This window comes from Dendropsophus ebraccatus, chromosome 2, assembly GCF_027789765.1.
Source record: "Dendropsophus ebraccatus isolate aDenEbr1 chromosome 2, aDenEbr1.pat, whole genome shotgun sequence".
Taxonomy (NCBI): domain Eukaryota; kingdom Metazoa; phylum Chordata; class Amphibia; order Anura; family Hylidae; genus Dendropsophus; species Dendropsophus ebraccatus.
The window spans coordinates 216,122,161-216,150,076 of NC_091455.1; the positions used below are offsets into that span (position 1 = coordinate 216,122,161).

A 27,916-nucleotide genomic window follows, 5' to 3' on the forward strand; every position below is an offset into this window, starting at 1 on the left:
AGAGCAGCAGCAAATCCCCATAGAAAACCTCTCCTGCTCTGGACAGTTCCTGACATGGACAGAGGTGGCAGCAGAGAGCACTGTGTCAGACTGGAGAGATTACACCACTTCCTGCAGGACATACAGCAGCTGATAAGTACTGTAAAACTGAAACGTTTTTTAATAGAAGTAAATTACAAATCTCTGGCACTTTATGACACCAGTTGATTTGAAAGAAATTTTTTTTGGTGAACAATCCCTTTAAAGCGAAACAATTATCAAAAGGGATGTGAAATGTCTTGCTTTGTTGGGGACCCCCTGCTGAGACCCTCCACAATCAGGAGAACAAGCGGGGAGGAGCAGGCTTCACTTCCCTGCTGTTAATCATCTCTGTCCAGGCGGCTCCACAGACTTAGGCCGGGTTCTGCAATCCGTTTTATGCAAAAAATGGAGGAAAAAACTGCTATATTTGTGTGTATTTGTATTTGTTTTTGATCCTTTTATTTTTATTACGGAAGTCAATGGAAAAATGGATGCACACAAATACAGCAGTTTTTTCACCCATTTTTTTTGCATAAAACAGAATGCAGAAAGTTATCATGATGGAGATTGCTGTGAGCCGGAGAGTGAACCGCCTTGCTGTGCGCTTCTCCTGATGTGCTATCCTCCTGTATACCTGTACGCCTTACTACTGATTGCCACCCTTCAGCTTCCTGCAGTAACAGATCACGGCCAGTGACCAAAAACACAGAAAACAATATGGGGGGTGGAAGAGCATCGGAAGAGTGAATAGCAAATCGTCGAGCTTTTATAAACGGGTGTTTCTAGTCCGACACCTTTCGCAAAAACCTTATACTCTAAAGTAAGGTGGTGATGAAGTTGTATGTAACTTTCACCACCAGATGTCACTATGTATAACTCTGTATGTATTGCACAGCTGTAGTCACTATAGGGTTACTGTGTGATTCTGTGATTCTGTGAACCAATGTGAGATGCTCTTTCCCTTCTACCTATCCCTATTCTCGTTCCTCTGGACACTTTCTTCTCAACCACTCACAGGGACTTTTACACACCCTGTAGGAGGTAGTAACTTGGGGAGAGGAAGTGTACCGTCACTTAGTTTAGTTTCCCTCTGATTCTCTGAGGAGTAGGACACACACAGATCAGGCATCCCTGCTGTACTTAGTCAGGGCCTGGCTCCAACAGGCTCCCTGTCTGGGACAGACCAGCCGTGGTAGTGGACAGACACAAGCTATAACTACAGACACTATGCAGTTTTAAGCAACTAAAGGTGGACAAGTCAGAGATCACCCCAGCCCATGCCGAGAACCTCTCTTAACAGTGCAGAGCGGTATCCTAGACAGAGGAACTAACCTGGATAGAGCAAAGCTACCGTATTAAGGTCTACGTACTCTATCTCGCAGAGCAGGTGAAACCAGGACACGCTCGGACACTTAGCTTCGTCCAGGTAACATAGTCTGGGGCTTGTGTCACCCTCGTAGGACAGGTACCCCGACACTGCTTGCGACCGACTTGTTTTTTTCTGGTTTGGGTTTTCCCATGATGCACTTTGTCTCCTGTGATGTCTAACTCTGTAAAACTGTTAGATGGCTTACATCTTGTTCAGCCAATCAGAGCTGAGCAACCTGAGTCATCTGACGAAGGGAGGCTGGCCTAACAGGGCTTAGACCGGCCTCCCTCTTAATGATGTCATTGTCACAAAGTGGCTGCCACAGAGCAGCTTGGGGTCAACAGTCATTAGGTAAGAAGGAGTTTACTTCACTTCCTGGTGGGGGATTGAGGGGGGAAAAGATAGGGAAGAGGGGCAGATAGGGAAGGGGGGCAGATAGGTGAGGTAGGCAGATAGGGAAGGGGGGGCAGATAGGGAAGGGGGGCAGATAGGTGAGGTAGGCAGATAGGGAAGGGGGGGCAGATAGTGAAGGGGGGGCAGATAGGGAAGGGGGGGCAGATAGGGAAGGGGGGCAGATAGGTGAGGGAGGCAGATAGGGTAGGGGGGCAGATAGGGAAGGGGGGCAGATAGGTGAGGGAGGCAGATAGAGAAGGGGGGGAAATAGGAAAGGGGGGCAGATAGGGAAGGGTGGTAGATAGGGAAGTGGGGAAGATAGGTGAGGGGGGGCAGATAGGGAAGGGGGCAGATAGGTGATTAAAGCTTATTACAGTTATATAACTTTGTAATGTGTTTCAATTACTGGGAAAAAGCTTTTCACCCGAGTACCCCTTTAAATATCTCAGCACAGATTCAGTGAGCTTAAGTCTGTATCTCAGGAGTCACCTAGTGAAAAGCTATTCCGTATTGTAAGAGACTATCAGTAAAACCACTTTAGTTATTCTACTGGGACTCTGTGATTATTGCCCCAGCACCTACACACAGGCTGCACCGTCCTTGGGTGTGCTGAGTGAGCACAGGCGTCACGGCTACATCCTGGCTGAGCTATATTCCAACCAACAACATAACATCATCCGACCACCACAGTGACACATCCTGTGGATCGGCCATCATTTTATTGGAGTACCCCTTTAAATCTGATGGGTTCTCCGCTTTTCAGAGCACCTATTTGTTGGAAGGGTTCTTTGACAATATGCTCTGCTGGGACCAACAACCATCAGCTGAAATCTGTGGGGGAACCCAGCAGTAGGTGTTCAGTTACCCTGCAGCGCCACCACAGGTGAACTAAAGTATTACACAGTATACATTTATATGAATGGGCAGTGTGTGTAATGCTCTAATAGGTCATGTGACCATGGTTCTTCTGGACTGAACAACCCCTTTAAGTGGAGGGTAGTGGAGGCAGGTGTACTACACCAGATGCTGTTCCGGTTTGGAGCTATATTTAGAGGTCCCCTTTAACAAAAGACTAGACACACATAATGCAGCCCCTGCCTAAAGCTATGCGCTAGTAGATGGTATACGGCGGAGTCCTGTAATCCCATAGATAGAAGCAGACGGACGTGTCTGTCCATTCTCAGTCCAGGAAACCCATTGGGGATCAGGGTAAGTGCCGCCTCATGCTGGGAACTTGGCCAAACTTCAGCCCAGTCTTTTGCAAACTTTGTAAAGTAGGTGATGGATGTTTCCCTGAAGCTTTTACCTCCTCCCCAGAGTCTCCAGGTTATTCTGTTAGATCCAGCAATGGTATACGGGATATATCCGGCCATAGTATACGGGATATACTGTATCCGGCCATACTATACATCACATATCCAGCTATAGTATACGGGATGTACCCGGCCATAGTATACATCATATATCCAGCCATAGTATACGGGATATATCCAGCCATAGTATAGTGGATATATCCAGTCATAGTATACGGGATGTACCCGGCCATAGTATACATCATATATCCAGCCATAGTCTACGGGACATATCCGGCCATACTATATGGGATATACTGTATCCGGCCAAACTATACATCACATATCCAGCCATACTATACAGGATATATCCAGCCATACTATACAGGATATATCCAGCCATACTATACAGGATATATCCAGCCATAATATACGGGATATATCCAGCCATAGTATACAGGATATATCCAGCCATACTATACAGGATATATCCAGCCATACTATACAGGATATATCCAGCCATAGTATACAGGATATATCCAGCCATAGTATACAGGATATATCCAGCCATACTATACAGGATATATCCAGCCATACTATACAGGATATATCCAGCCATAATATTCGGGATGTATCCGGCCATACTATACAGGATATATCCAGCCATACTATACAGGATATATCCAGCCATACTATACAGGATATATCCAGCCATACTATACAGGATATATCCAGCCATACTATACAGGATATATCCAGCCATACTATACGGGATATATCCAGCCATACTATACGGGATGTATCCGGCCATAGTATACGGGATGTATCCGGCCATACTATACAGGATATATCTTTCCATAATATATTATACGGGATATATCCAGCCATACTATACGGGATATATCCAGCCATAATATACGGGATGTACCCGGTCATACAATACAGGATATATCCAGCCATACTATACAGGATATATCCATCCATAAAATACGGGATATATCCAGCCATAATATACGGGATGTATCCGGCCATACTATACAGGATATATCCAGCCATACTATACAGGATATATCCAGCCATACTACACAGAATATATCCAGCCATACTATACAGGATATATCCAGCCATACTATACGGGATGTATCGGGCCATACTATACAGGATATATCCAGCCATACTATACGGGATGTATCCGGCCATACTATACAGGATATATCCAGCCATAATATACGGGATGTATCCGGCCATACTATACAGGATATATCCAGCCATACTATAGGGGATGTATCCAGCCATATTATACAGGATATATCCAGCCATACTATACAGTTTATATCCAGCCATACTATACAGGATATATCCAGCCATACTATACAGGATATATCCAGCCATACTATACAGGATATATCCAGCCATACAATACAGGATATATCCAGCCATACTATACAGGATATATCCAGCCATAGTATACAGGATGTACCCGGCCATACTATATGGGATATACTCGGCCATGGTATACATCATATATCCAGCCATAGTATACGGGACATATCCGGCCATACTATATGAGATATACTGTATCCGGCCAAACTATACATCACATATCCAGCCATAGTATACAGGATGTATCCCGCCATACTATACAGGATATATCCAGCCATACTATACAGGATATATCCAGCCATACTATACGGGATGTACCCGGCCATACTATACAGGATATATCCAGCCATACTATACAGGATATATCCAGCCATACTATACAGGATATATCCAGCCATACTATACAGGATATATCCAGCCATACTATACGGGATGTATCCGGCCATACTATACAGGATATATCCAGCCATACTATACGGGATGTATCCGGCCATACTATATGGGATATACTCGGCCATACTATACAGGATATATCCAGCCATACTATACAGGATATATCCAGCCATACTATACAGGATATATCCAGCCATACTATACAGGATATATCCAGCCATACTATACAGGATATATCCAGCCATACTATACAGGATATATCCAGCCATACTATACAGGATATATCCAGCCATACTATACGGGATGTATCCGGCTATACAGGATATATCCAGCCATACTATACAGGATATATCCAGCCATAGTATACAGGATATATCAAGCCATACTATACAGGATATATCCAGCCATACAATACAGGATATATCCAGCCATACTATACAGGATATATCCAGCCATACAATACAGGATATATCCAGCCATAGTATACGGGATGTACCCGGCCATACTATATGGGATATACTCGGCCATAGTATACATCATATATCCAGCCATAGTATACGGGACATATCTGGCCATACTATACGGGATATATCCGGCCATAGTATACGGAATTATCCGGCCATACTATACAGGATACAGGTATGGTATTGGTGCTGGTGTTATATGTCTTGTCCGGTGTGGTATTGGTGCTGGATGTATCCGGCCATACTATACAGAATATATCCAGCCATACTATACAGGATATATCCAGCCATACTATACAGAATATATCCAGCCATACTATACAGGATATATCCAGCCATACTATACGGGATGTATCCGGCCATACTATACAGGATATATCCAGCCATAATATACGGGATGTATCCGGCCATACTATACAGGATATATCCAGCCATACTATAGGGGATGTATCCAGCCATACTATACAGGATATATCCAGCCATATTATACAGGATATATCCAGCCATACTATACAGTTTATATCCAGCCATACTATACAGGATATATCCAGCCATACTATACAGGATATATCCAGCCATACTATACAGGATATATCCAGCCATACAATACAGGATATATCCAGCCATACTATACAGGATATATCCAGCCATAGTATACAGGATGTACCCGGCCATACTATATGGGATATACTCGGCCATGGTATACATCATATATCCAGCCATAGTATACGGGACATATCCGGCCATACTATATGAGATATACTGTATCCGGCCAAACTATACATCACATATCCAGCCATAGTATACAGGATGTATCCCGCCATACTATACAGGATATATCCAGCCATACTATACAGGATATATCCAGCCATACTATACGGGATGTACCCGGCCATACTATACAGGATATATCCAGCCATACTATACATGATATATCCAGCCATACTATACAGGATATATCCAGCCATACTATACAGGATATATCCAGCCATACTATACGGGATGTATCCGGCCATACTATACAGGATATATCCAGCCATACTATACGGGATGTATCCGGCCATACTATATGGGATATACTCGGCCATACTATACAGGATATATCCAGCCATACTATACAGGATATATCCAGCCATACTATACGGGATGTACCCGGCCATACAATACAGGATATATTCAGCCATACTATACAGGATATATCCAGCCATAATATACGGGATATATCCAGCCATAGTATACGGGATGTATCCGGCCATACTATACAGGATATATCCAGCCATACTATACAGGATATATCCAGCCATAGTATACAGGATATATCAAGCCATACTATACAGGATATATCCAGCCATACAATACAGGATATATCCAGCCATACTATACAGGATATATCCAGCCATAGTATACAGGATATATCCAGCCATACTATACAGGATATATCCAGCCATACTATACAGGATATATCCAGCCATAATATTCGGGATGTATTCGGCCATACTATACAGGATATATCCAGCCATACTATACAGGATATATCCAGCCATACAATACAGGATATATCCAGCCATAGTATACGGGATGTACCCGGCCATACTATATGGGATATACTCGGCCATAGTATACATCATATATCCAGCCATAGTATACGGGACATATCTGGCCATACTATACGGGATATATCCGGCCATAGTATACGGAATTATCCGGCCATACTATACAGGATACAGGTATGGTATTGGTGCTGGTGTTATATGTCTTGTCCGGTGTGGTATTGGTGCTGGTGTTATATGTCTTGTTCGGTGTGGTATTGGTGCTGGTGTTATACATCTTGTCCGGTGTGGTATTGGTGCTGGTGTTATACGTCTTGTCCGGTGTGGTATTGGAGCAGGTACTATACATCTTGTCCGGTGCGGTATTGGTGCTGGTATTATACGTTTTGTCCAGTGTGGTATTGGTGCTGGTATTGTGAGTCTTGTCCGGTGTGGTATTGGAGCAAGTACTATACGTCTTGTCCGGTGTGGTATTGGAGCAAGTACTTTACGTCTTGTCCGGTGTGGTATTGGAGCAGGTACTATACATTTTGTCCGGTGTGGTATTGGAGCAGGTACTCTACATCTTGTCCGGTGTGGTATTGGTGCTGGTGTTATACGTCTTGTCCGGTGTGGTATTGGTGCTGGTGTTATACGTCTTGTCCGGTGTGGTATTGGTGCTGGTGTTATACGTCTTGTCCGGTGTGGTATTGGAGCAGGTGTTATACGTCTTGTCCGGTGTGGTATTGGAGCAGGTACTATACGTCTTGTCCAGTGTGGTATTGGAGCAGGTACTATACGTCTTGTCCAGTGTGGTATTGGAGCAGGTACTATACATCTTGTCCAGTGTGGTATTGGAGCAGGTACTATACATCTTGTCCGGTGTGGTATTGGAGCAGGTACTATACGTCTTGTCTGGTGTGGTATTGGAGCAGGTACTATACATCTTGTCCAGTGTGGTATTGGAGCAGGTACTATACATCTTGTCCGGTGTGGTATTGGAGCAGGTACTATACGTCTTGTGCGGTGTGGTATTGGAGCAGGTACTATACGTTTTGTCCGGTGTGGTATTGGAGCAGGTACTATACGTTTTGTCCGGTGTGGTATTGGAGCAGGTACTATACGTCTTGTCCGGTGTGGTATTGGTGCTGGTGTTATACGTCTTGTCCGGTGTGGTATTGGTGCTGGTGTTATACGTCTTGTCCGGTGTGGTATTGGAGCAGGTGTTATACGTCTTGTCCGGTGTGGTATTGGTGCTGGTGTTATACGTCTTGTCCGGTGTGGTATTGGTGCTGGTGTTATACGTCTTGTCCGGTGTGGTATTGGTGCTGGTGTTATACTTCTTGTCCGGTGTGGTATTGGTGCTGGTGTTATACGTCTTGTCCGGTGTGGTATTGGTGCTGGTGTTATACGTCTTGTCCGGTGTGGTATTGGTGCTGGTGTTATACGTCTTGTCCGGTGTGGTATTGGTGCTGGTGTTATACGTCTTGTCCGGTGTGGTATTGGTGCCGGTATTATACGTCTTGTCCGGTGTGGTATTGGTGCTGGTGTTATACGTCTTGTCCGGTGTGGTATTGGTGCTGGTGTTATACGTCTTGTCCGGTGTGGTATTGGTGCTGGTGTTATACGTCTTGTCCGGTGTGGTATTGGTGCTGGTGTTATACGTCTTGTCCGGTGTGGTATTGGAGCAGGTACTGTCCGTCTGTTCTTAATGCTGCTAATATCGTGTCAGCGATTTGCAGATAATAGGAAGGGAAGCGATTGTGAAGATTCTGCCTGTGTTGTATTTCCTGGCCAGATGGCACAGCAAGCTGCCACTCAAGTTCTGCCATTTTATTCATTGTACATCAATCTCCGCTCCATGCAGATCCTCTATACAGATCCACCTCTGCACTTGTAGCCAGATTGTCTCCATCTTCCTAGTAAATAGCTTGTACAGTGGACCCCGCACCTACGCAGCGCAGAGGGGGACGTTGTATGACCAAAGCGGCCGGTGACGGCTGATAACTGAGATCTGCCAGTGTGAAAGCGTAGATGGTGGAGACCTTCTATATCAGGGATGGGGGAACCTCCGGCCCTTCAGCTATTACAAAACTACAATTCCCATCATGGTTCCCCATCCCTGATACATATGATTACACTGCAGTAAAACCATATCTGCTTTATGGCAGCTTCTATATACTGTACCATAATCAACATGTCTAGTAACTGTTTCCGTGTCAAGGTTCTGCTTGTCAATAAAGCTTTATCAAACTTTCACCAACTTCCTGGAAGATATAGGAAACTGAAACAAAAAGAATCCGTGTTGCCCATGGCAACCAATCACAGAGCAGCTTTCATTTTGTATTGCTCGTGAATAATGAAAGCTGAGCTCTGATTGGTTGCTGTGGGCAACAAGACGGTTCTTATAAAGGGTCGCCATCTCTGCTTGATGACAGTGAATGGAAATGGTCACCTCTAGAGACTGAAGGAGATGATATAACATACACACATCGGTACTGAGGCGTACAATGCACATCGGCCCTCTAGTTGCTGTTTATCATGTTGCCAAGTGTGTACAGCGCCGCCACCCCGGTCCTGTATTTCTAACCCCGGATAAACCCTTTAAAAATATGTTATTTTCCTTGAAAGGTCCATTTTTCATGCAAAGTACGACTGTAAAAGATTGAAATATATGTTAAATGGATCCAGTGTCATTCTCTGAGGTAAAACAGGCGTACAACGTCCACTCTGCATGTCCGAAAGGACAGTGTATATGGTACGGTATACAGACCGAGTATATGGTACGGTATACAGACAGTGTATATAGTATGGTATACAGACAGAGTATATGGTACGGTATACAGACAGTGTATATAGTATGGTATACAGCCAGAGTATATGGTACGGTATACAGACAGAGTATATGGTACAGTATACAGACCAGGTATATGGTACAGTATACAAACTATATGATATAGTGTACAGACAGAGTATATGGTACGTTATACAGACTATATGATACAGTGTACAGATTTGGTATATGGTACGGTATACAGACTATATGATACAGTATACAGACCGGGTATATGGTACGGTATACAGACTATATGATACAGTATACAGACCGGGTATATGGTACGGTATACAGACTATATGATACAGTATACAGACCGGGTATATGGTACGGTATACAGACTATATGATACAGTGTACAGATTTGGTATATGGTACGGTATACAGACTATATGATACAGTATACAGACCGGGTATATGGTACGGTATACAGACTATATGATACAGTATACAGATTTGGTATATGGTATGGTATACAGACTATATGGTACAGTATACAGAGTATATGGTATGGTATACAGACTATATGGTACAGTATACAGAGTATATGATAGGGTATGCAAACAGAGTATACAGTATATTTAATATTTTTATGGTATGGTATATATATATTTTTAGTGCTGTATTATTTATAAAATATGAACAAAGCCTAAGATGCTGCAGCAGTAGCGACCAGAGGTGTGGTGAGATGGGGAAGGGGTCCCCTGTTTTGTGGTGGTCCCAGCGGTTGGACCCCCACCAACCAGACCCTCCTATGCCTATCCTGCAGGTGATACATCACATTTACAGGAAAGCCCTTTAAAGTTATACCAGCCCGCTCCTCCTGGTTATAACTGTATACAGGCAGCAGCTCTGCAGGGTGGACAGGAGCACCACAATCCATGTATATTACACACCACTAGTTATGTATATATATGACACCACTAATGTATACCTATACTATACTGAGAATGCAAATTAGAACTATTTTCCTCCCAATTGGGAAACCATACTGGAGTAGAATATAGCGCTCCCACTTTTTGTATTTCTGCCATATTAAGTGTGTGTCTTGTCTTTTAGGGCGGTGAGCATTGTTACTACCAGGGCCAAATCCGAGGGACGCCCAAATCCTTTGTGGCTCTGTCAACATGTCACGGACTTCAGTAAGTTAACTCAACTCTTCCTACTATACATTACATGGTGCATTATATATAATCCCATAGCCTGGTGGAGAACAGGGATTAAAGGGACCGATCACCAGACACCTTGTCCTTGTGCGCAGCAACAAATACAGGTCCACCAAATCCCCCCACCCCAGGTTCATTTACATACTGTACTCTGAGGGTCAGAGGGTAAAGGTGCAGGACTTTAGTGTCATACCTATCTTATATCTCACTATACTGTACTGTACACTACACATCTTATGGACACTATATACAGTATATAGAGATCTGCAGAATTCCATGCGACACATCAAAAAAAATGGAGTTCTGCTGCCCTCTAGTGGTGATAGTTAAAACAGCAATGGCCGTCCCTGCAGAGTTATTTATAAGCACAGTATAGCCTGAGAAATACAAAGTGTATACAGAAATAATTGCAGCCGCCTAGAGACCGCCGACAGCCGGAGAAACAGATGAGTGATCTACAGTTACACAGTGGTTGTGAGGCATCTTATGCTTTGTGTGTAATGTATAAGATATATATTTATATACACATACACAGACTAGTATACAGACACATGCTGGCATGTTGGGACTGGACAGCCTTGAGGCCAATGTAAGGCAGGTGATGGCCGTTGTAAGGAATCTGTGGGCTGGAGGGAGGAGGTGACGCCTGGGTCTGAGCTCACTTACAGCTCTATGCGGCCTATGGACTGTGATCTGCCGCCTGCATAGGGTACTGACACCAATACTGTAACTTCTAGGGAAGGCTGTGACTGACAGGTGTATACAGCAGGTTGTAAAGGAAGCACCAGATGTGGCAACTGCGACCCCCTCCTTGAAGGGGTACGCTGGCAATTTTTTTTTCTTTCAAATCACCTGATGACAGAAAGTTATACAGATTTGTAATTTACTTTTATGTAAAAATCTCCAGTCTTCCAGTACTTATCAGCTGCTGTATGTCCTGCTGGAAGCATATTCTCTCCAGTCTGACACAGTGCTCTCTGCTGCCGCCTCTGTCCATGTCAGGATCTGTCCAGAGCAGCAGCAAATCCCCATAGAAAACCTCTCCTGCTCTGGACAATTCCTGACATGGACAGAGGTGGCAGCAGAGAGCACTGTGTCAGACTGGAGAGAATACACCACTTCCTGCAGGACATACAGCAGCTGATAAGTACTGGAAGACTGGAGATTTTTACATAAAAGTAAATTTCAAATCCATATAACTTTCTGACACCAGTTGATTTTAAAACTTTTTTTGTCAGAGTGCCCCTTTAAGAACCCATTGACATGACTTGAACTCTTTTTTTCTAGTTGGGTTACCTACAAAACAGGATTCTACAACAACAAAAAAAATTGCTGTATAATAATAAATTTGCACAAGTAGAAAGGCAGGTTCCCCTCAGACCCTGATGCAGCCCCCCCCCCCCCAGTTTACTGCAATTACAGTGCAAGGTTTCCTATACTTTCTCTTTCAGTCTCTGTAATAGGCAGCACTATGTGACTGAGCAGCTGCCTCCTGTCCCCGCATTATGGAAGCCTATAGGGACCTGTATGATATCCTATAGAGGACTGTATGATATCCTATAGGGGCCTGTATGATAACCTATAGGGACCTGTATGATATCCTATAGAGGACTGTATGATGACCTATAGGGACCTGTATGATAATCTATAGAGGACTGTATGATATCCTATAGGGGCCTGTATGATAACCTATAGAGGACTGTATGATGACCTATAGGGGCCTGTATGATATCCTATAGGGACCTGTATGATAACCTATAGAGGACTGTATGATGACCTATAGGGGCCTGTATGATAACCTATAGAGGACTGTATGATAATCTATAAAGGACTGTATGATAATCTATAGGGGCCTGTATGATAATCTATAGAGGACTGTATGATGACCTATAGGGGCCTGTATGATGACCTATAGGGGCCTGTATGATAACCTATAGAGGACTGTATGATAACCTATAGAGGACTGTATGATGACCTATAGGGGCCTATATGATAACCATTAGGGGCCTGTATGATAATCTATAGAGGACTGTATGATAACCTATAGAGGACTGTATGATGACCTATAGGGACCTGTATGATGACCTATAGGGGCCTGTATGATAACCTATAGAGGACTGTATGATAATCTATAGAGGACTGTATGATGACCTATAGGGGCCTGTATGATGACCTATAGGGGCCTCTATGATAATCTATAGGGGCCTCTATGATAATCTATAGGGGCCTCTATGATAATCTATAGAGGACTGTATGATAATCTATAGAGGACTGTATGATAATCTATAGAGGACTGTATGATAATCTATAGGGGCCTGTATGATAATCTATAGAGGACTGCATGATAACATTAAAGTGTAACTGTCATTTCAGGGTCATTTTTTTGAAAACATTAAATATCAATAGTACAAGCGATTTAAGAAACTCTGTAATAGGTTTTATAAACCAAAAGAGTTTCTTTCTGTACTGAAAAAGCAATCTCCCAGCCTCCCCCCTCACTGCAGAAGAAGCAGGATTTCTGTCTCCATTATGTGTCTATGGAGAGGGGAGGGGCTGTTAGGAGTGAGTGAGCATGGGGCAGTCCTGCACAGCACAACACCCTGCAATCTTCTCTCAGTAAGTTCATAGATAAGCACGGACCTTTCTGACACCTGAATTTAGCGGTTTAGGTGCCCAGAGAGTCTACAAACAGCTGACCTTCATGTCACCTCTTCCTGCTCCCTCATCTCCCTCAGCCCCTCCCCCCTTCATAGGCTTACAATGGAGAGAACAGAGCCCGTCTTCACTGGCTTCTCTGTAATGAAGACGTGTTTGCCTGATAATGCACAGATAAGAAGTCAGGGGGGGAGGCTGGGAGATTGCTTCTTGAGTACAGAAGGAGGCTTTTTTGGCTGATAAAACCTATTACAGAGTTTCTTAAAATCGCTTATACTACTGATTTCTGCAATAAAAAAAAAAAAAAATGACAGTTACGCTTTAAGGGGCCTTTATGATAATCTATAGAGGACTATATGATATCCCATAGGGGCCTGTATGATGACCTATAGAGGACTATATGATATCCCATAGGGGCCTGTATGATGACCTATAGGGGCCTGTATGATGACCTATAGGGACCTGTATAATAACCTATAGGGGCCTGTGTGATGACCTATAGGGGCCTGTGTGATACCCAGACAGTGGGGAATAGAAAATCATTATAGAATATATATCTAACACAGTAAACACTAAACTTTTGCAAAGTTTCTTAACTTTTTAAGTAACTTTTTTCCTCTGACTTTTCCCAGCGGGATGTTCTGTGACGGAAACCAGACGTATCTCATCGAACCCGGAGAGAAGTACAAAGCAAGCGTAAGTCCTATATACCTTCCTATAATCTATGGATATTGTTTTATAGCGCCAGTACTGGGGTCTTATGTACACTACTGTTATCACTACTGGAGCCGCCTTGCGGAGGGGGGGGGGGGGTGTATGGTCCCACTGGGGGGAGATGTGTGTAATAAAGCCGGGACTGTGTAGGAATCCCTCCCATACACCTGCTGGGTGCTGACTACATCCAGTTACTGCTCTCCTGTGTATATGGGGATAATGTTAGTGCTTTATGTTTCTCACTGAGTGATTCCACCATTGATTGCAGCAATAACCACATGATGGAGGTTTATGTGTTTTACGCCTTTTTGTGATCTTTATTCTGATCATTGTATTAGTTCCGTACTGCATTAGTGCCCGGGGGTGGGGGGGTGTTCAGGTGCCCATTGTTTAATAGAACAACAAGGGATAGGTGTGCAGCCTCTTCCCACTCTCTGTATGGGGCGGGGGGCGTTTGTTTTCCAGGTGACAGGTGACAGGGTACGCTGCACTGGGTGCTGTATACTGCTGACTGCGGGAGGATGAGGCTTCCATACACTGAGGGCAGAACATGTATATTCTATGGAGGAAACCCCCAAAACCCCAGAAGTAATAAGAGGAAACGCTCAGACCGGTCATTCAACATTTTATTTCATCATTTCCTAAAAATCCATCAGTACAGAACATGGCCGGCGTGTAGACACCACGAGACGAGAACGAACCACGCACAGCGGCTACAGTACTAAACCCAGAGACTGCATAGAGAGTACAGCAAGTACCCACAGGGGGAGTCACCATTCTAGGGCTGGAGGTTTCTGGTGGAAAAATATATATATATATATTGTTTAATCTAGTTGTATTAAAGTCATAGCAGCTTACAGAGCCGTTCACACTGTGCTGCAGGGGACGTTACACAGCCGTTCACACTGTGCTGCAGGGGACGTTACATAGCCGTTCACACTGTGCTGCAGGGGACGTTACTGAACCCCCTATAATAAAGTACTCACACACCGCCATACAGTACATCTATGTCATAGTGCCGCATAACCAACCCGGACTGATTATAATTACTAAAGGGAAACACAGCCACAAACATATATGTGTCCTGTATGTAACATCCGGTACTGGTCCCATATGCACAGTCCTGTATATACCGTCCAGCATTGGTGCACAGTCCTGTATATACCGTCCAGCATTGGTGCACAGTCCTGTATATACCGTCCAGCATTGGTGCACAGTCCTGTATATACCGTCCAGCATTGGTGCACAGTCCTGTATATACCGTCCAGCATTGGTGCACAGTCCTGCATATACCGTCCAGTATTGGTGCACAGTCCTGTATATACCGTCCAGCATTAATGCACAGTCCTGTATATACCGTCCAGTATTGGTGCACAGTCCTGCATATACCGTCCAGTATTGGTGCACAGTCCTGTATATACCGTCCAGCATTAGTGCACAGTCCTGTATATACCGTCCAGTATTGGTGCACAGTCCTGTATATACCGTCCAGTATTGGTGCACAGTCCTGTATATACCGTCCAGCATTAGTGCACAGTCCTGTATATACCGTCCAGTATTGGTGCACAGTCCTGTATATACCGTCCAGTATTGGTGCACAGTCCTGTTACTGTATATACCGTCCAGCATTAGTGCACAGTCCTGTATATACCGTCCAGCATTAGTGCACAGTCCTGTATATACCGTCCAGTATTGGTGCACAGTCCTGTATATACCGTCCAGTATTGGTGCACAGTCCTGTTACTGTATATACCGTCCAGCATTAGTGCACAGTCCTGTATATACCGTCCAGCATTGGTGCACAGTCCTGTATATACCATCCAGAATTAATGCACAGTCCTGTATATACCGTCCAGCATTAATGCACAGTCCTGTATATACCATCCAGCATTAATGCACAGTCCTGTATATACCGTCCAGCATTAATGCACAGTCCTGTATATACCATCCAGCATTAATGCACAGTCCTGTATATACCATCCAGCATTAATGCACAGTCCTGTATATACCGTCCAGCATTAATGCACAGTCCTGTATATACCGTCCAGCATTAATGCACAGTCCTGTATATACCGTCCAGCATTGGTGCACAGTCCTGTATATACCGTCCAGTATTGGTGCACAGTCCTGCATATACCGTCCAGTATTGGTGCACAGTCCTGTATATACCGTCCAGCATTGGTGCACAGTCCTGTATATACCGTCCAGCATTAATGCACAGTCCTGTATATACCGTCCAGTATTGGTGCACAGTCCTGTATATACCGTCCAGTATTGGTGCACAGTCCTGTATATACCGTCCAGTATTGGTGCACAGTCCTGTATATACCGTCCAGTATTGGTGCACAGTCCTGTATATACCGTCCAGCATTAGTGCACAGTCCTGCATATACCGTCCAGTATTGGTGCACAGTCCTGTATATACCGTCCAGTATTGGTGCACAGTCCTGCATATACCGTCCAGTATTGGTGCACAGTCCTGCATATACCGTCCAGTGTTGGTGCACAGTCCAGTACCCTTAGCGGTCAGACTTTCCCCTGCCCCCCACTATGTTGATAACAAGGAAATCATTTTGGTCGATATACCATAAAAAATTCACGTCCTGCCATTTTATAATTATTTTTTTTTTTACTTTCCCACAAAATTTTACATTACAGAAAAATACACAATTTCTCAATATATTTACAAATATTCTGTAAAAATATAGACGTCTCTCCCGTAGACTTATCTCTCCTTCCAGAACTGCGGTGATGGATATGATGGGGGTGAGGCAGAATATATATATATATATATATATATATATATATATATATATATATATATATATATATATAGGGGCACGGCCACAGGGACATGTCAGGGGATTAACCCACCAGTCAGGGGAAGCGCAGGGTAGAGCGCTTCACTCTCTGTATCTTCATACAGCCGGCTCCATTATAAGTCTATGAAGCAGAGATGATTGACAGCAGGGTCTCCTGCTCGGTGGGAGGGTCTCTGCAACATACCCCAAACCCTCTAAACCTCGGACATTTGCCTGTGACATGTATAACCGGTCCACTTTATATTTCGTTTCAATTTTATATTTTTCCAATTTTTTTTTATTACATTTGCAAAGCATTGATGGTTCCATCCGGCCGGTCTATTAACGGGAATCTGACCATCTGATCTGCGGGCGGCCCGCTATTGAGCCGGAGGAGATGACGAGCAGACTGATATATAGATGGGTGGGAAAGGTTCCAGGATAGTCCTGTATATCTCTGCTAATTCTGGGCCAAGTAGTCAAGTGGGCGGGGCCACTCACTGACTGACAGCTAAGTATAATTGAGCCCTAGACCCAGGGATTCTGGATGTAGCCGTGAGGGCGGTCTGACAGATCGATCTCTCTCTATATATTATATATACACACACACACACACAGATATGTCTTAGTTACTATGTAGGACCGCCCACTTGACTACTACTTATCCCAGCAGCAGCAGAGATTTACTTACACAAATGACAAAACATACACATCAATCTGCTCATCTCCTCCTGCTCTATAACATGCTGCCTGCAGATCGGACGTTCAACATGACAGGAGGCCGGCAGATGGCCCCATCCTGGGTGACACAGACCACTATTTGTTTTCTTAAAGGGGTTATATCGTAATAGTCAAAGGAATTGTCCAGGAAATGACAGAATCCTGCTGCCCGGACCTCACACATTGTGCAATAAGTCAGGGACAGGGTATAAAGGCAAGTGGGTGGGCGGCTGCCACTGCTGCTCCCCCGCCCTATAGACCTGTCAGTCACGCCCAGCAGGGTGGGGGCAGTGGTGTCAGTCACCCCCTATGACGGCTGAAGATGCAAAGATTATGAAACATCCCTTTAAATATGCAAAGACATTCATCAGTGTTTGTATAGGCACTCGTGTGGTCCATATCATGTGATGGGGAGGACTAAGGTCAGGGACAGGGGAACCCTCCAGCTGCTGCAGAACTACAACTCCCATCATGCCTGGAGAGCCGAAGGTTCCCCGTCCCTGAGAATGGGTAGATGCGGACGGACCACTGGTTTGCGTCGACTCCTCCATGGCTTAGGTGTTCATCAATACCCAGGTTATTCAGCTCTCAGCAATATCAATATTACAGATATATAGACGATATGTAGTGATCAGTAGGTTTCCAAAAACTAAAACATAACACATAATAAAGGGGAACTCCGATACATCTGTTCTTTCAAATCAACTGGAGTCAGAAAGTTATATAAGTTTGTAGTTTACTCATATTAAAAAAGTATCCAGTCTTCCAGTACTTATCAGCTGCTGTATGTCCTGTAGGAAGTGATGTATTCTCTCCAGTCTGACACAGTGCTCTCTGCTGCCACCTCTGTCCATGTCAGGAACTGTCCAGAGCAGGAGAGGTTTTCTATGGGGATTTGCTGCTGCTCTGGACAGTTCCTGACATGGACAGAGGTGGCAGCAGAGAGCACTGTGTCAGACTGGAGAGAATACATCACTTCCTACAGGACATACAGCAGCTGATAAGTACTGGAGACTGGAGAATTTTACATAGAAAAAAATTACAAATCTATATAATTTTCTGACACCAGTTGATCTGAAAGAATTTTTTTCCCACCGGAGTACCCCTTTAAATAGAAGATTCCATAGCTGAAAAGAACACGTAGTGTCATAATAACTATAAAGAACACAAAAAGCATGATAAAAAAACCCAATAAACAACACAATTACAAAAGTGAAAAGTTACAAAATACTTAACTAAAAAAAGGAAGAAAAAAAAATCGCCAATATCGAACGGAATAAAACCACCAAATAAAATCACAATATACAGGGAGGGATGATGGGAAGGTCGGCAGGGTGGGGCGGAGCTAGGCGGTGTGCATGACCACGGGAATGTCTATCTCAATGGCGGACATCCGGGAGCGCGAGGAGTATGAGGGGGCCACGTAGCTGTGCATGCTGGGAGTGTGGGAATACAGCGGCTGCCAGAACGGCGACGGCAGAGACTTACAGGCACAATACCATAAAAACAGCAAGAGGGCGGTGACGTAGAGCCCCCCGGAGCTGCCGATGGCCACAAAGACGGCCGTGTCGTAGGTGAAGTAGGGGCCGTACTTCCTGTTCAGGACCTCATTGTAAAATATCGACCATATGGACGGGGTGAGGCTGATGCAGCCCGCCAGGATGTACAGCAAACCCGCCACTAGGTGGCAGCCCGAGCTGTTCACGATGCACCGCGCCACCTTCAGGTTGGGCATGTTGGAGCTGAACGTTGTGTTGCAGATTCCCGTCAGGCACAGGATGAGGGCCGAGGCCGCGGTCAGGATGCTGAACGGGATGGCAAACTGGAGGACGCGGATGTCCAGCTGGTCGACGCTGGCGTACCACTCGCTGTCGTACATCAGGCACTCCCGCGACCACTCCTGCCGCGTGCACTTTACCCACATGCCGATGCTGACCGTCAGATTCTTCTCATGTCGGTTATAGGTGTAAAGCTTCATCTGCCTCCACTGCGGCAGCAATGTGGCGGTGAAGAGGCCCGCGATGGAGGCCGTGCCGCAGACAAAGGCCAGCAGGGTGACCGCATGCACTTCCTGGCAGCCCATTGTCTTACCCAACCTAAACGAAAAAAGAAAATTCCATGAGAAAAACGAGATCAATAGGGGTCCGACACAGCGCCATGCATTCTGTAGTGGCTATAACTGGTATTGCAGCTCATTCTACTTAAGAGAATGGACTGGCTGCAATGTCTGGTACAGCCACAACCCAACATGTACACCAGGGGTGGGGAATCTGCGGCTTCGCTTCGGCTGTCCAGGCATGATGGAAAGTTTTGCAGCAGCTGGAGGGCTGAAGGTTCCCCATCCCGGATTTACACAGTGCGTAGAAGCAACTCTGCCCGATACTGCATGTCTGGAATGGAAAAACCCCAGGAAGAATCCCATAAAACATAGATTAAAGGGGCACTCCAGTGAAAATCTTTTTCTTTTAAAACAACTGGTGCCAGAAAGTTATATAGATCTGTAATTTACTTCTCTATAAAAATCTCTAGTCTTCCGGTACATATCAGCTGCTGTATGTCCTGCAGGAAGTGGTGTATTCTCTCCATTCTGACACAGTGCTCTCTGCTGCCACCTCTGTCCATGTCAGGAACTGTCCAGAGCAGGAGAGGTTTTCTATGGGGATTTGCTGCTGCTCTGGACAGTTCCTGACATGGACAGAGGTGGCAGCAGAGAGCACTGTGTCAGACTGGAGAGAATACACAACTTCCTGCAGGACATACAGCAGCTGATAAGTACTGGAAGACTGGAGAATTTTAAATGCAAATAAATTACAAATCTATATAACATCTATATAACTATCTGGCACTAGTTAATCTGAAAGAAAAAGTACGTACCCCTTTAGCAATTTCCCAGTGACTCCATAAAATGACCCCAATACCAGCCAGATACGGCCGCACACCCCATATACGTGTCAGCTAATCCTCAGGGGACAGTCAGGTCACCCCCATGTACATGACATTATTTGATGTATACGGCCACCCGGGAGCCTGACAGGAGACTGAGGATACGTATAGTCACCCCGGAGTTATTATCTATAGGGCGGAGGTGTGCTGTATATTATATGGAAATGACACATCCGGGTGATCAGGTCCTGTCACGTCTAGAGAACATCTACATACATTACTGGGGATGTCCCGGCTATCATGGGAAGCTCAGCATGAGTGTCTCCAATCCTACAGATAATAAAATGCTGAGGCTTCCCCCACCACTCATAGAGAAAGCCTGTGCGTCCTGCTTCCCCCACCACCCATAGAGAAAGCCTGTGCGTCCTGCTTCCCCCACCACCCATAGAGAAAGCCTGTGAGTCCTGCTTCCCCCACCACCCATAGAGAAAGCCTGTGCGTCCTGCTTCCCCCACCACCCATAGAGAAAGCCTGTGACTCCTGCTTCCCCCACCACTCATAGAGAAAGCCTGTGCATCCTGCTTCCCCCACCACTCATAGAGAAAGCCTGTGCGTCCTGCTTCCCCCACCACTCATAGAGAAAGCCTGCAAGTCCAGCTTCCCCCACCACTCATAGAGAAAGCCTGCAAGTCCAGCTTCCCCCACCACTCATAGAGAAAGCCTGTGACTCCTGCTTCCCCCATCACCACTCATAGAGAGAGCCTGTGAGTCCTGCTTCCCCCACCACTCATAGAGAAAGCCTGTGCGTCCTGCTTCCCCACCACTAATAGAGAAAGCCTGTGAGTCCTGCTTCCCCCACCACTCATAGAGAAAGCCTGTGAGTCCTGCTTCCCCCACCACTCATAGAGAAAGCCTGTGCGTCCTGCTTCCCCCACCACCCATAGAGAAAGCCTGTGCGTCCTGCTTCCCCCACCACCCATAGAGAAAGCCTGTGACTCCTGCTTCCCCCACCACTCATAGAGAAAGCCTGTGCGTCCTGCTTCCCCCACCACCCATAGAGAAAGCCTGTGCGTCCTGCTTCCCCCACCACCCATAGAGAAAGCCTGTGACTCCTGCTTCCCCCACCACCCATAGAGAAAGCCTGTGACTCCTGCTTCCCCCACCACCCATAGAGAAAGCCTGTGAGTCCTGCTTCCCCCACCACCCATAGAGAAAGCCTGTGACTCCTGCTTCCCCCACCACCCATAGAGAAAGCCTGTGCGTCCTGCTTCCCCCACCACTCATAGAGAAAGCCTGCAAGTCCAGCTTCCCCCACCACCCATAGAGAAAGCCTGCAAGTCCAGCTTCCCCCACCACTCATAGAGAAAGCCTGCAAGTCCAGCTTCCCCCACCACTCATAGAGAAAGCCTGCAAGTCCAGCTTCCCCCACCACTCATAGAGAAAGCCTGTGAGTCCAGCTTCCCCCACCACCATTCATAGAGAAAGCCTGTGAGTCCTGCTTCCCCCACCACCCATAGAGAGAGCCTGTGAGTCCTGCTTCCCCCACCACCCATAGAGAAAGCCTGTGCATCCTGCTTCCCCCACCACCCATAGAGAAAGCCTGTGAGTCCTGCTTCCCCCACCACCCATAGAGAAAGCCTGTGCATCCTGCTTCCCCCACCACCACTCATAGAGAAAGCCTGCGAGTCCTGCTTCCCCCACCACCCACAGAGAAAGCCTGTGAGTCCTGCTTCCCCCACCACCCATAGAGAAAGCCTGTGCATCCTGCTTCCCCCACCACCACTCATAGAGAAAGCCTGCGAGTCCTGCTTCCCCCACCACCCACAGAGAAAGCCTGTGCGTCCTGCTTCCCCCACCACCCATAGAGAAAGCCTGTGAGTCCTGCTTCCCCCACCACCTGTGAGTCAGCCTGCGTTCACATGGATGGTGATATATGATGATTTGATCCTCTGGGCTGTGTTGTATACTGTCACTATGGACGGGGTGAGATCTCACGCTTCTGCCTCAGGGATGTGTATAGTAGACGCTGTATGGCTCCCCTTGCACACATACTATATATATATATATATGTCTCACATGAACCTTGGGAAGCAGTGTATCCCGGGGGCGTTCCTTGTCTGTCAGGGACTGAGAGCGGCACAATTGCTGCACTTCCCACCCACACACACTGACACACTGAAACGCCTTGTCATTTGTGAGCGCTTCCTACCTAGCAGCGTGTCAGGCCTCTCGGCTGCGGAGTGCTTCTATGCCCCCCCCCCCCCCCCCCCTGCAGCTTCTTATTCTTTTCTCTTGCAGTAAATGGTTCTGGTAAAGAGCAAATAATAGAGAGAAAAAGAACTTATAACTCTGTGGCGTAACGCGCCGCCGCCCTCTGCGGCTTAAGTGGCTCTGATAAGTACTGGAAGACTGGAGATTTTTACATAGAAGTAAATGACCTATACATATCGCAGTGCAGTGCCCCTTTAGGGTGTGTTCACACATACAGGATCTGCAGTAGATTTGATTGCCCAGAATTGATCTGCTTTGAATCTGCAGCAGATCCTGTACGTGTGAACGCACCCTTAAAGGGGTTCTCCAAGATTACAGAACACAACAAAAATCATAGCTGTTTCCTTCCAAAGACAGCGCCACCCCTGTCCTCAGGTTGTGTACAACTGAGCTGCAACACCGCACATAAACTGAGGACAAGAGCGGCGCTGTTACTGAAAAAAGCAGCCATGTTGTTTTTATATCCAGGACAACCCCTTTAGGATTCTTAAGGACTAATAGCTGAACCTGTCAGGACCACTTTATAGTGGTGAGTAATGGTACAGTTCACTTAGTCCAGTGTATCCCAGGAGGGTGCTGGCTGCCATACATAGAGGACTGTGCGGCACTAGCTCACTGTGATGATACCGGGGCAGATGGGGGAAGAGAAATACACCAGAGTGCTCCCTAACCTGGGGGTCACAAACTGCGGCCTAACTACTTTCAGTGTCTGTCAGGGCATGCTGGGAGCTATAGTTCTGCCACAGATCAGGGAGCGCCTTTATCTTTCCCCAGTCTGCAGCAGTACCATCACAGTGAGCTAGTGCCGCCCAGAATCTTCTATCTGATGCCAGGACTCAACAAGCTAACGATTCCGGGACAGGCAGCCAGCAATTCAGTGCCTGACAAGCTGTCAGGAGGGGCGGTGGCAGCTGCGGATAATACCGAGAGGCTGCACAGTCTTGGCAGCAAGAAGTGACAGCTCTTCATCTGCTTGTCAGGTGCTGACAGCCGCCGCTATGACTTATTTACTGCCACAAAGAAAGTAATGTGCAACTTATACAATTCCAAGGGTGAACTATTCTGTGTCAGGGCATGATGGGAGTTGTAGTTCTGCTGTCACTGGAGAGCTGCAGGTTAGGGAGCGCTGCCCATATAGTGATAGCCTGTCCCTCAGGAGAGCTGGATGGAAGTGCTACACCTCCCTGCAGCGCCACCACAGGCAGAACGAGGCATTACACATCAATCTGCTGGACAGGATGGGTCCTCCACAGCAGGAGACGCTCTTTATAGGCCTCACCCTCTAGTAACAGAAGTCACTACAAGGGCCTATGAGAGTGAGCTGCCTCACCTGGACAATCCCTTTAAAGGGACAGTGCACAAAAAAAAAAAAAAAAGGTTTTCTTTCAAATCAACTGGAGTTACTGGTGAAAATTGTACAGATTTGTAATTTACTTCTATGTAAAAATCTTCAGTCTTCCAGTACTTATCAGCTGCTGTATGTCCTGCAGGAAGTGGTGTAGTCTCTCCAGTCTGACACAGTGCTCTCTGCTGCCACCTCTGTCCATGTCAGGAACTGTCCAGAGAAGGAGAGGTTTTCTATGGGGATTTGCTGCTGCTCTGGACAGTTCCTGACATGGACAGAGATGGCAGCAGAGAGCACTGTGTCAGACTGGAGAGAATACACCACTTCCTGCAGGACATACAGCAGCTGATAAGTACTGGAAGACTGGACAGAATACACCACTTCCTGCGGGACATGCAGCAGCTGATAAGTACTGTATGACTGGAGATTTTTACATAGTAGTAAATTACAAATCTGTGTAACTTTCTGGCACCAGTTGATTTGTAAGAAAACAATGTTGGTGAAGAATCCCTTTAAGCTGTCTGCAGTACACGGTCATTATACGCCTCTCCTGTATACGCTGTTATTATATCGTCTATAAAACACGACAGGAGGCGCCGCACCCGTCCATACGGTAAGATTATCGAGGCGCCAACATGAGCCGATAGGGGGTTTTACTTGTCTGGGGGCTTCCCCTGCTTTATGGGGGTCCGGGGATTATCCTCCAGTATATAATCTGAGACCCCCGCCTACACATCAACATATGTATCAGGAGGACCCCGCATGAGGGGGTGGGGGGCCGGGGGATCTGACAGACTGTGACAGTATGAAGGTGATGGGTCACTGCCCGTATACCCCAAACATATAGATACAGGGCATGCTGAGACTTATGGTTCCACTGACTGCGGACATTCACCAGTGACTGACAGGTACCGGGCCTCAGCTGCATCTCTATGTACACACCCGTGGAGTATAATGCCTCCTGTACACTGCTGTGTATGTCGCTGCCACAGATGGAGCGCAGTACAGACAGGAAAGCTGCCACTATAACAATGCAGATCTCCTCCCCCCCCCGCCGACACACTGTGACAGATCTGCACCCCCTAAAGCAAACAGGAGTCACCTCTGCTACATCCACACAGCTCCGGCCCTGGGGTCACACACAGCCCCCCCATACTCCCCTCCTGGGGTCACAGGTCACACACAGCCCCCCCATACTCCCCTCCTGGGGTCACACACATCCCCACCATACTCCCCTCCTGGGGTCACACACAGCCCCCCATACTCCCACCCTGAGGTCACACACATCCCTCCCATACTCCCCTCCTGGGGTCACACACAGCCCCCCATACTCCCACCCTGAGGTCACACACATCCCTCCCATACTCCCCTCCTGGGGTCACAGGTCACACACAGCCCCCCCCCATACTCCCCTCCTGGGGTCACACACATCCCCACCATACTCCCCTCCTGGGGTCACAGGTCACACACAGCCCCCCCCATACTCCCCTCCTGGGGTCACACACATCCCCACCATACTCCCCTCCTGGGGTCAAACACAGCCCCCCCATACTCCCACCCTGGGGTCACACACAGTCCCCCATACTCCCACTCTGGGGTAACAGGTCACACACAGCCCCCCATACTCCCCTTCTGGGGTCACAGGTCACACACAGCCCCCCCCCCCCATACTCCCACCCTGGGGTCACACACAGCCCCCCCATACTCCCCTCCTGGGGTCACACACATCCCCACCATACTCCCCTCCTGGGGTCACACACATCCCCACCATACTCCCACCCAGGGGTCACAGGTCACACACAGCCCCCCCATACTCCCCTCCTGGGGTCACACACATCCCCACCATACTCCCACTCAGGGGTCACAGGTCACACACAGCCCCCCCATACTCCCCTCTTGGGGTCACACACAGCCCCCCCATACTCCCCTCCTGGGGTCACACACAGCCCCCCCATACTCCCCTCCTGGGGTCACACACAGCCCCCCCATACTCCCCTCCTGGGGTCACACACAGCCCCCCCATACTCCCCTCCTGGGGTCACACACAGCCCCCCCATACTCCCCTCCTGAGGTCACACACAGCCCCCCCATACTCCCCTCCTGAGGTCACACACAGCCCCCCCATACTCCCCTCCTGGGGTCTCACACAGCCCCCCCATACTCCCCTCCTGGGGTCACAGGTCACAAACAGCCCCCCCATAATCCCACCCAGGGGTCACAGGTCACACACAGCCCCCCCCCATACTCCCACCCAGGGGTCACAGGTCACACACAGCCCCCCCTATACTCCCACCCAGGGGTCACAGGTCACACACAGCCCCCCCTATACTCCCACCCAGGGGTCACAGGTCACACACAGCCCCCCCTATACTCCCACCCAGGGGTCACAGGTCACACACAGCCCCCCCCATACTCCCACCCAGGGGTCACAGGTCACACACAGCCCCCCCCCATACTCCCCTCCTGGGGTCACAGGTCACACACAGCCCCCCATACTCCCCTCCTGGGGTCACAGGTCACACACAACCCCCCCCATACTCCCACCCTGGGGTCACAGGTCATACACAACCCCCCCATACTCCCCTCCTGGGGTCAGAGGTCACACACAACCCCCCCATACTCCCACCCTGGGGTCACAGGTCACACACAACCCCCCCATACTCCCACCCTGGGGTCACAGGTTGCACACAACTCCCCCCCTATACTCCCCTCCTGGGGTCACAGGTCACACACAGCCCCCCCCCCATACTCCCACCCAGGGGTCACAGGTCACACACAGCCCCCCCAACTCCCCTCCTGGGGTCACAGGTCACACACAGCCCCCCCCCCCTTACTCCCCTCCTGTGGTCACAGGTCACACACAGCCCCCCCAACTCCCCTCCTGGGGTCACAGGTCACACACAGCCCCCCCCATACTCCCCTCCTGGGGTCACAGGTCACACACAGCCCCCCTATACTCCCCTCCTGGGGTCAGGGCACACAGCCCCCCCCATACTCCCCTCCTGGGGTCACAGGTCACACACAGCCCCCCCCCCCCCCTATACTCCCCTCCTGGGGTCACAGGTCACACACAGCCCCCCCATACTCCCCTCCTGGGGTCACAGGTCACACACAGCCCCCCCCAACTCCCCTCCTGGGGTCACAGGTCACACACAGCCCCCCCCCCCTATACTCCCCTCCTGGGGTCACAGGTCACACACAGCCCCCCATACTCCCCTCCTGGGGTCACAGGTCACACACAGCCCCCCCCCCCCTATACTCCTATCCCACCTGTAGCTGCTATAAGTCGCAGCAGCGCCCCCCTCCCCGCACTGTCCTCGCTGTAAGTCCCGCAGCCCCTCCCCCGGCTGTCCGCACCGTCTGCACACCGTCCGCACCCCGTACACAGCACTGACCTCGGAGCGGAGCACGGAGCCTGGCCGCCACCGAACCGGAGCAGCTCCTGCTGGCTGTGCCTGTGACGTCAGGAGCCACGTGACGCGGGGAGGTCACATGACGCGTCCCTGCACATCTGCGCTGTGAGGGCTGCGGTACTGGGGAGGTCGCACCGGGTAACTGCGGGGAGAGAGCGCCACCCCGAGCCCGACCGTGTGTACTGCCATATAGTCCTCATACTGTTATATACTGTACACACATACTGCCATATAGTCCTCATACTGTTATATACTGTATACACATACTG

At 47.7% G+C, this 27,916-nt stretch overlaps 2 protein-coding genes across 10 annotated transcripts in view; one reads left to right on the forward strand and one right to left on the reverse strand.

The window, feature by feature from the left end:
• Window positions 1-27,916, forward strand: part of ADAM22 (ADAM metallopeptidase domain 22) — a 175,290-nt gene that overhangs the window by 85,139 nt on the left and 62,235 nt on the right. For 8 of the 9 annotated variants that reach the window (XM_069959504.1, XM_069959508.1, XM_069959507.1 and 5 more), the window contains 2 exons: window positions 10,739-10,821; window positions 14,133-14,196. In XM_069959504.1, the coding sequence (XP_069815605.1) occupies window positions 10,739-10,821; window positions 14,133-14,196 (147 nt within the window). Of the gene's footprint in view, window positions 1-9,345; window positions 9,550-10,738; window positions 10,822-14,132; window positions 14,197-27,916 lie in introns of those variants that run through there. The other variant, XM_069959510.1, reaches the window with a different exon arrangement.
• On the reverse strand, window positions 18,892-27,709 carry CLDN12 (claudin 12). The gene is made up of 2 exons (XM_069959512.1): window positions 27,630-27,709; window positions 18,892-19,831 (listed from the first exon to the last, which is right to left on the reverse strand). Exon 2 carries the CDS (start codon window positions 19,816-19,818, stop codon window positions 19,081-19,083), a length of 738 nt encoding a protein of 245 aa, XP_069815613.1. The 5' UTR covers window positions 19,819-19,831; window positions 27,630-27,709; the 3' UTR covers window positions 18,892-19,080.

Bases quoted from the DNA above. Each gene is read 5' to 3' on its own strand.
- CLDN12 (XM_069959512.1), bottom strand. From the start codon at position 19,818: ATGGGCTGCCAGGAAGTGCATGCGGTCACCCTGCTGGCCTTTGTCTGC.